At 40.9% G+C, this 10389-nt stretch overlaps 1 protein-coding gene across 1 annotated transcript in view; it reads right to left on the minus strand.

Annotated features, from left to right (window-relative positions):
- Nucleotides 1–10389, minus strand: part of ASB15 (ankyrin repeat and SOCS box containing 15) — an 18760-nt gene continuing 8371 nt past the window's right edge. The window contains exons 6-9 of the mRNA XM_008705822.2: nucleotides 8189–8360; nucleotides 6047–6617; nucleotides 5376–5529; nucleotides 1–173 (exon numbers count right to left, since the gene is read on the minus strand). Of these exons, the coding sequence (XP_008704044.2) occupies nucleotides 1–173; nucleotides 5376–5529; nucleotides 6047–6617; nucleotides 8189–8360 (1070 nt within the window). The remainder of the gene's footprint in view (nucleotides 174–5375; nucleotides 5530–6046; nucleotides 6618–8188; nucleotides 8361–10389) is intronic.

A 10389-nucleotide genomic window follows, 5' to 3' on the forward strand; every position in this document is an offset into this window, starting at 1 on the left:
TCACGGCAATTTTAGCTCTTGCCCATAGAGATCATACTCTTTAAATAATATATATCTTTGGATGGCTGGTGGCAGAGAGAGCTTCTCCATGGAGGCTTGCTGGCACAGGTGCTGTAGTCCCATCAGCCTTCGAATTTTTAACCGACACAAGTGCTTTAATGAGCAAGGATTCTCTAAAATGTTGGGAAAAAATAAGCAAAAAATAAAAACAATATTAGTAGATTGACCTGTAAGATACAGCCTGTTTTAGAATAACGTTAATGGTGTCATTCTGAAAAACAGGCACGTACCCATTAGCAGCCGGCGATTTGAAAAGAAATTCTAAGTGTAATGGAGCATCGCAGAGCCCTCCCCCAGAACGCGGTCTCCATGAAGACACGCATTTAGCTTCTTCCAGTGTCAGGAAGAGCCTGGCGCATAGTGCGGTTTGGCCAGGACATGTTAAATGAATGAATGGAATTGACTTGAGAAGCAAATGCTCGCATCTCCTATTTATGTTTTAGAATTGAGTACTATAGAGTTTTATTTATTTGCTTCCTCTCTCGTCTCCTGATCTTTCTAATGCATAATTATCCAGGAAACGTGATAGAAATGATTCAGTCTTAGCTTTGTTTCAGTGTCTGACACCTAAACATTTTATATTTTTTTTAAAAAATCTAACGTTGGGGCGCCTGGGTGGCACAGTGGTTAAGCATCTGCCTTCGGCTCAGGGCGTGATCCCGGCGTTCTGGGATTGAGCCCCACATCAGGCTCCTCTGCTAGGAGCCTGCTTCTTCCTCTCCCACTCCCCCTGCTTGTGTTCCCTCTCTCACTGGCTATCTCTGTCGAATAAATAAATAAAATCTTTAAAAAAAAAAATCTAACGTTACTTAAATATTTGATATTAGTCTCTATTCTCAACTCCTCCTTTATCTATGTTACAACACTGATATATTCTCCCAGCAGCATGAGGGCCGCGGAGCACATGGTCTTAGCTGTGGGCTTTGGACTGTTGGCATGGGTTGAAATCCTGACTCTGCCACTTGGGATCTGTGTGACCTTGAACTTAACCTCTGTGATGTCAGTACTCTCACCTGTGAAATGTGGCTAACAATGGGACCTACCTTGTAGAGTTCTTTGAATATCAAAAAAATTAATTTACGTGAAGTATTAGAAAACTGCTTGGCACTTTGTAACCACTCAATAATGTGAACTATCACTCAATTCAGTAATAAAAGACATCACATTTCCGTTGCCTTTGTGATTATAAACAAATTCTCTTCTTAAAAAATTAAAGCAATGTTTTTCAAAAACTATGGAGGCAAAATTATTGTACTCAAGCAGGCAAAATAAGCCCATCTTTTTAAAAAAATTACATTTTATTTTCTTCTTTAACAAATAGATCGCCTTACATATGTCTGGAGGAATCCTGACATCCAGTGGTTAACCCCACTCACAGCACTCAACCGCCTTGCACGCCAGTTGCATTAATGGATGACTGAAACAATATTACACCTCCCTGGTCTTCTTCTTCCTTAGATGGCCTTTCTACAGTCATCAGAACTGGTTATTCTTTTGTAATAAAAACACATGGACAATTAATTACCAGTTAGAAGCAAACTCTGTTCTGCCTCTGACAGGAAGCACAGGGCTGTTGGAGAGAGTGGTTTGAAGTAAGACAGGCAAGGCTTCAAATCTTTACTTTGTTGTTTTCTAGGTCTGTAACTTTGGGTAATTCACATATTTAAGACTTTGGGTTTTTTTTTTCCCTCTTACAATCTCCAAAATGTTTTAACCTTTTTATTGCAAAATAAAATATAAAGTAACTACACACACGTATAGCTTCATGAGTTATTAGTGATTATGAGATGAACATCTTATCACCTCCCAAGCCATGTATAGAAGAATTTCCCCAGTCGTCCCAGAATTCCCTTCATAATCCATTGCAATCTTCATTCCTTCCTCCCCTATAAGTTACCACGATTCCGACTTTGATGCTCATCTCTTTATTTTTTTATTTTTTAAGATTTTGGTTTTTTAAAGTAATCTCTACACCCAGCATGGGTGGGGCTCGAATTTGCAACCCCAGATTGCGGGTCGCACGCTCTACCGACTGAGCCAGGCCAACGTCCCCGGTAATCAATTTCATTAGAGCTTCGTCATCTAAGCGTGCTATCCCTACACGGTTGTATTGACAATATTTTAAAAAAATTTGTTAGGACCTTTAAGTCTCTTAATCCACAGGTTCTTTTCTCCATCCCCTTCTCTTTCTTTCAATTCATTTTTGAAGAACCAAAAAGCCCTGCAGTTTCCCACAGCCTAAATTTTGCTGATTGCCTCTTCATGGTGTGTAGCTCCATGTTTTGCCACCATTTCTATTTCTCGCAATTGGTAGCTGGATCCAGAGACTTGATCAGACTCAGATTTGATCTTTTGGCAAAACTGTAGCTGGTGCTGTGTTCTTTCATCAAGGGCCACATAATGAGATATTAGGAGCAGTTGATGCTCGATGATTACGTCCATTAGCTGACTGGGGGCTGCAAAGTGGTGACATCTAGTTACATCATCTCTTTTTCATTTGTTATTTGGAATACTTTTATGAAGAGACGCCTTTGCTCATCTACTCTCTGGTTACTAGTGGCATAAATCATATAGGTAAGGCAGAATAAATGCTCAAATTTTTTCCTTTATCAATTTTCAAGATAACAAACTGGTTTTCTTATTCTCTGGAGCTGACTGATTTTTTAAAATATCATGTTTAAGCATATTTAATTGGTTTCAATTCACTGAAATAATTACCCTTTGGAAGCTGAATTGTCGCATCTTTGGCCAGTAGGAAGCTCTTCAAGTTGGCTCCTAAATTCTTTTGGCATGCTCTGGTAGTCTTTGAGAGTTTCTTTGCAACGTAGAATGACAGCTACTCCAGGCTTATCTTGCACATTCCTTCCTGAGACCTGAAATCATCCTTTCTTTTTTCCTGGGAAATGGTAATTCAAGACCACAAGTCTAGGGATGTTCATCGCTACACGGTTTGCCATTATTTCTAAGCCTTTGCTGTAGGCAGACAGACAGACACACATACTCCAGGTAAAATAGCTTGAGTTCATATTGATAATTCCAATTCAAGTTCAGGACTACAAGAGTTTTCTTTAACTTATTACATTTCTATTTCCTTTCTTCCACACTGACAATCCTCTGTATTCTCAAGGATACAAAGAATAACAGAGTTAGAATATCCCACAATCACCCACTTACTGAATGCATCTGTCATTCTCGTATAGCAATGTTAATATGACACCACCACCATATAATTTGGTATCTTTAAAAAATGTTATTATTGTGTGTGTTCTCCCCATTTAAAATAGTTGTGTCATATCCACATCATCTGAACATGCAATCCTACATTTTGTATCTCCTCCCTTTTATCTCACACTTGGTCTTGGTATTCTGTCTAATCTCAGTACTAGTCCTCATGTCATTACTTCTCCAGTTATTTTGGTTTGTCTGAAGCTCATTTCCTAGTGGATTCTTCGAAAGGCGATCAGAGGAACAATATTGCCTGAGAGCACCAGATTTTTTCCCCTCAGAAGTCAGTTGTTCTTTTTGCCTACGTGACCAAAGGACATAGTAATTTGTAATTTGTCCTTTTGTCTTTTCTTTTTTTACAGATTTTTTTTTTGTAATGTAAGTTTTTGTATTTGTTCTGTTCCCTCAATTTGGTTTTCCTTTTCAAGGAATACTGTTGTCCATTTCTTCACTCTTTATTGCCTGTCTTCAATATCTGTCACTCTTTCGAATCCTTTAATCTGTTCCTTCATTTCTATTTTATTTAAACTTTTTTTTCCATTTCAGCTTCTGTTTCTCTGAGGGTATTACCTATCGCATTATTAACCTGCTTTCATTCTAGTTCAGTCTTTATATTTGAAGTTAATTTTTTTTTATTTCTAATTCTTCCCTCAGTTCTCTTACCTCATTTCTGAATTTTTGTAATTCTGAACTTGTGTTTTTTCATATCTTGTATCATCTTCCGTATGCCATTTAGCTTGTTCTGAAATGAAGTTTTTAGTTTTCTCCTATCCTGAGGGTGTGTCTTTCTGGTGTGCTTTCTGGTCAGTAGGGATATCATTCTATTCCTCTTTCTATATTTTCTTATAATAAATTTATATGAGACTTGGCCGTGATGACTTTCTGTTGCTCATTTTGGTGCGACGTGAGCTGTGACTTTACAGAACTCCCTATTCCGTTGTCTTCTTGTAATGATCCAAAGTCGTGGCTTGCCGCCTGAGATTTCCTTGTTCTGTTTGCTACCCCTCCTTTTATGTGGACTTTCTCATGCTCATGTCCTATGGTTTCGGTTTTATTTCCATTACGGGCCGTCATTCAGAATGAGAGCCTTGACAGGTCAGTTTCAAGATTTTATAGGGTCCGGGGCACCTGGCTGGCTCAGTCAGTAGAGCACGTGACTCTTGACCTTGGGATCGTAAGTTCAAGCACCACATTGGACATAGAGCTTACTTAATAAAAAAAAAAAAATAGGGGCGCCTGGGTGGCACAGCGGTTGAGCGTCTGCCTTCGGCTCAGGGCGTGATCCCGGCGTTACGGGATCGAGCCCCACATCAGGCTCCTCCGCTATGAGCCTGCTTCTTCCTCTCCCACTTCCCCTGCTTGTGTTCCCTCTCTCGCTGGCTGTCTCTATCTCTGTTAAATAAATAAACAAAATCTTAAAAAAAAAAAAAGATTGGTTCCCAAACATTAGTGAGCTTCAGAATCACTTAACTTCTTAAAAAAAAAAAGGAGAGAGAATTTATAGGACCCAGACTGTTTTGTAATTGCCCTTAGCCTTAGTTTTGTATTTATGATTCGCTTGTATGATTATAACTAAACTTTAAACTAGAGAATACAAAATGGCCTAACCATAAGACAAACTTCTGATAGGAATTTGTCAATAAACACCTGAGAGAGAGCATATCAAAAAGGATAACTCTAATTCATTCCATTCACTCATTTACTCAGTATTTATTATTTACTACTCACTAGGTATCATGCAAAGCCTTGAGAATACAAAAATAAACAAAATAGATGCCTGTTCACATGGAGATTATAGTCTCCATATCTTACGGTATTATAGGAGTTACCTTTTCAAAAATGAATTCCAGTCGAAATGTTAATATAGTTATAGTAGTACTCGTTATACAATTAAGGAGTTGGAAAGTACCAAGAAAAGCAAAAAATCAGCATCTTATATCAGGGGAAGTGTTAAGGATGATTTAAAAACCCAGATAATTCTGAAAATGACGTAGCACCGGAAAAGCATCACTGATGACATTAAGAGACTTCACTTACATACATTCTTCAGGAAAAAAAATTCATAGGCAAAACATTTTTTTTTTTTTTACCTAGTATTTGACGGATTTCTGGCCATTCTCTCTGTACTTCTAGTGCAGACTTCAGCTTAGTGCACAGAGGAATATAATCCATGTAATCGATTAACACACGAATAACGCTGCCTACCAAGTGTTTCATCCAAGGAACTGTAATAAACTCACAGAACTGAGAGAATTGATAGAATTAATTTAGTAATACATTTAATATACTATATACATAAACACTCAGTTTTGTTATGAAAAATTACTGTCTCTGTCTTTTTACAGAAAATAAAGTACCCTCCTTGTAATGAACAAAAAAGAAAAATAAATTACTTATATCTGTGAAACTATGAGCCCTGAAGCTATGTGCAGGACCCTGCTGTGATTGCAGTCAACAAACATGGGCGAATCATGTTTCTTCCCATGATTCTTCTTTCCATGTTTCCATCCCCAATATTCCACCAAATAAGCATCAATTATTAATTGCGTACATTTTCACATGCTTCCACATTCAGTTTGCAATGCATGAAAAAGAAATAATCTTGTTTGCCTCGTTTTATGCTTATATTCCCATATTACTGCCAACCAAAATTCAAGAATAAGAAAAACGTAAGAGTTGATTTTTCTTTTCTTGTCACATCCCTAAAGGAGCAAACATTAGGATGCTGACCCAACAGGAAGAAGAAAAGGATGTAACTCACCGGGTTATCTTTTATTACACAAGATGTCCACCCCGGTAGTACCTCTTCTTCTATCTCTGACCACACAAACGAATTTCCAAAGATGTTCCCATGCATGCACTCAAAGCACATCTCCACTTGATAGCCGTTATTCAGCAACAGGCGCAGCATCACCTCGTCATTCAGGGCGTACTGAATGGCACTGGGGAAACGCGTGTCATTCACACGCATAAAGTAACAATTGACGTTAGCTCCATGGGCGAGAAGCAGCCGGACAATTTCATGGTTATTGGCCCTCACTGCCACAAGTAGACAGTTGAGGGGATCTAGGTTTGGGTCCGCACCTGCAGCCAGAAGGACTTCTGTGCACAGGATGTCGTTGTTAGAAACGGCAAAATACAGCGCCGTCTTCCGCTCGTCGTCATAGCTCCCGGAAATGTGGTCCGCGAGCAGGGTATTGACGTCAAAGCCATTTTCAATAAGCAGCTCCAGGCACTGCGCATTTTGTCCATCTGCTGCTGAGTGAATTGGTGTTAGCCCACTTTTCTGGATTGCATTTTTGGATGTTACTGGGATAAGATACTTCAGCGCACTAAAAAAAAGAAAAAAAAAGTCAAACATCCACATGGCATGAAGAAAATGAATTTAAATCAGCTTCCTCACTAGACAAGTGAATGCAGTTTGTTTTCTTTCTTTTATTTTCTCTAGACAACCTCATGCAAAAACATGTAACATTTGACCTTTGTCCATTGGCTGTCTACTTCATTTAGTCTAATTTAGTTTTGTTTTTAGTTTCCCATTCTAAATATTCCTGGGGAACATGCTGGAGGTTCTGTGTTTGGTCCTAGAATTGTGGTTCCTCAGGAGCCCTCCCCGTCTTCCAATTCTTTTCGGAACAACATAATACTTAGAAACAACCAAAGCTATTTAATGGAAAAAAATATAAAAGAAGATTGGCGCATTTGCTGCCACAGAAGAATGCTTCATGATCTTGACCATGAGAATCATGAAGTCATAGGGAGTGACGTTGGAACAGAAGAGCAACAGGAAGTCTGCGGAGGTGAAATGACTTGTCCAAGGTCACACAGTTGGATGTGGAGCAAGGACGAGAGTTTAGGCCTTTCGAGTTCTCATTCCTTACTTCTCTTTCACTGCTTCCTGAGTGGTCCGTGCTTAGTAGTGGCCGTGCACGCCCTGCCTGCTCCCATATAGCTTGCCATCGAATTATCAGTCACAAAAGAGAGTACGTATTATTCCATCAATCTATATCAGTCCAATGGGGATAACTAACCACAGCTTATGTTTCTAAGAACCTGTGATAAATAGTCATGAATTTCACACTTGACTGAACCACTAGACATGCATGAGAGCCACAGGCAAGGAGAACTTGATCTCTTGTGCCTAATTCAGAGCTACCATGTGTGAATTTATGAACGCTGGGAGTAAATCCAGGTAAACTTTAACAACATGTCACTTAGCGTCGATTATGTGTCATTGGCTACTTAACTTAGCCAATGTGGCCACTGAAAGCGATAAAGCCTGATGATTTCAAAGTTTTTGAACTTACAAAATATATTTAATTGCCTAAAACCGTCCTCTTACGGTGGGTAGTTTAATACAGTGATTATAGACTTCCACTGATGTGTTGATTGTGGCACCTGTTGTGATTTAAAAATTTATCCAAACATTTTTTTGAATAAAGAAATCGCAACTTATAATGAAACTTTTCTATTCAAGGATAAATTTGACATTGTATCATAATATCTGTAGGTATTAGTAAAAATTAGAGTAATACTGGTAAAATTTCACAAAATCCTTTGCAAAAGGCAGAAGTTTTAGGAACCCTGTAGCCTTTTGTTAAACACATTGAAAACAAAACAGAACAAAACAGAAAGGCATATTTGGGTGGCTTGTGCAGAATGTTCAGTTATAACTTGCTTCCTTCTAAAAGAAATTTTTTTTATTATAAAAGTAGTGTAAGTTCAGTGTGGAAATTTCATGAAGTACGTGAAAATAAAAAGAAAGGGAAAAAGCCAAATATTTATATTTGTCTTTTTCTTTTCAGATTTTGGGAAGTATCATATGGATAGACTTGAGACTCCACTGTATATACAATTTTGTAGTTTTCAACTGAAAATGATCATCTTACGACGTAATACTCACAGATAGTGTCCCTCGTAGGCAGCTCGGTGTATTGGGAGATGGCCTGCTCTGTTGGGTACATTTCCACTTCCTCCGTATTCCAGCACGAGGGAAATGCAGTCGGGATTGCCCCCTCCTGCTGCCTCAAACAACACTGATGCCCCATCATCCGCCAAAGCAAACACATCACCGCCTGGCAATATAAAACATATGGCATAGTGGTAACTGGAGTTATCATGAAATTGTCAAGATAGTCTCCTTAAAAACAACCTGTTGTTTGCCTTTCTGGCTAGGACTTAAACATATAGGATTAAGAACATCTGTGTTGGGACACCTGGGTGGCTCTGTCAGTTAAGCTTCTGCCTTTCGGTGCAGGTCATGATCCTGGGGTCCTGGGATCGAGTCCCATGTTGGGCTCCCTGCTCAGCGGGGAGTCTTCTTCTCCCTCTGTCCCTCCCCTCTGCTCGTGATCTCTCTCTCTCCCATGCTCTCTCTCTCAAATAAATAAAATCTTAAAAAAAAAAAAAAGAGCATCTGTGTTCTTGGTATTTTCAATAAACAACTGTGCATGCATGTTTTGTTTTCTTAGAGAATCTTTGCATCACAACAATGTCTGAAAAATCAACAAGTCAAGTTTATGCATTGTAGACAAAGGCTCCCAGGGAAAGGGAGAGTTAGCTTTCCAAATTATAAAACGATGTTAACTCTCTATCTCATTTCAACAACTGCCCTCTAGGTGCTGTGTGTGACCCAGCAGAAGATCCTAAAATAAATCTGACTACCCGAAGCGGCTCAGAGGGGAAATACAACAAAATATCATCCAACAACACAAGCGTGTGGCATTCAAGTGACCTCAGGGCAGTCCTGATGTAGAAGGAGGTCTGTGTTTGAATTCTGGCTCCGCTGCCGCCTGGGAGAGTCTGGGCAGGCTACTTCTATGAATCGCCATCTCCTCGTCTGTAAACTAGAGGAATGCGGCGTATTTGGTAGGGCTCAGAGGATAATTAAATGAGATTGACTGGTGGGGGGCTGTGAAAGTGTTCGTTTTTTTCTCCATAGAGGATCCTTGTGGAAGCATGTGATCCTAGCCTTTATTTACACATGGGAAAACCGAGCACCAGAAGTTTTAGCAAGGCTAGTGTCGGACCGCAAGGAGGTGGTGGAAGCCAATTTAAAAATTTGGTCTCTTAAATCTCGGTTCGGCCCTTGGAGGCTCAAAGGAGGGCAACGTCACGACCTTTTGGGAGAATCAAGAAAGGCTTTAGGGGGGAGGTGTCTCGAGAGTGAGTTACGTTGGAGAATATTCCAGATGAGAGGAAGGGCCGGGCGCGAGCCCAGACAGAGGGAATGCGGGTACATTCCGGAATCCTGCTGGTCTTGTACAGCCGGGGTACAGGACATGCTGAGAGCAGTGAGGGACAGACCTGGAAAGACAATTGTGGCTGATGCAGTGGGGCCGCGTGCGTGACTCAGAGGCTGCGGGGAGCTGCTGGGAGTTTTCTGAATGCACCGCTGTAGCTGTCCTTCGGGGAGAACAGCGGAGTTGCAGCACGTCGTATGGATTCTCTGACAGGGAGCCCGGAAAAGGGCGGCATGGTTAGGAAACAACTGCTCTGGTCCAGGGAAGATGTGAGGATCCTGCCTGGTATGCAAACCAACGGGGCTGGCACGGTGCGAACAGGTGGGAGAGACACCGCGCGACTCGGCAATGGGCTGGATTTGGAAAGGAAGGTGATGGAGGGCGTGGAAGTAAATCCAGGCGTTCCGTCTTGGTTGAGAACGATTATTAGGTCAAAAGTGTGAAGGAGGAATTCCGTTTTGGAGAAGCTAATGGTGAGGCCCTGGTGAGCCGTCTCTGTGAGGCTGGGCCGCCCCTAGAGAGAGCAGCCAGGCCTGACCGTGCGGATTTGCAGGTCGCGATGTAGCGGGTGTGACTGAGCGCGCAAGAGCGGGTTTCCAGCGGCTCCGGAGGAGCTGGGTGCAGAAGCCCGAGGCCCGCTACACGCAGGACAGGAAGGCGAGCCAAGGAGGGATGGAGAAAAGGAAATCAGAGACTGGAGAATCATCAAGAATGTGCAAATGGGTTAGGCTCGTGATGGGTGGTAAGGAGGGCACGTATTGCATGGTGCACTGGGTGTGATACGCAACTAATGAATCATCGAACTTTACATCAAAAACCAGGGATGTACTGTATGGTGACTAACATAAAAAAAAAAAAAAAA

Source organism: Ursus maritimus, unplaced genomic scaffold (assembly GCF_017311325.1).
Source record: "Ursus maritimus isolate PB19 unplaced genomic scaffold, ASM1731132v1 scaffold_3, whole genome shotgun sequence".
NCBI lineage: Eukaryota > Metazoa > Chordata > Mammalia > Carnivora > Ursidae > Ursus > Ursus maritimus.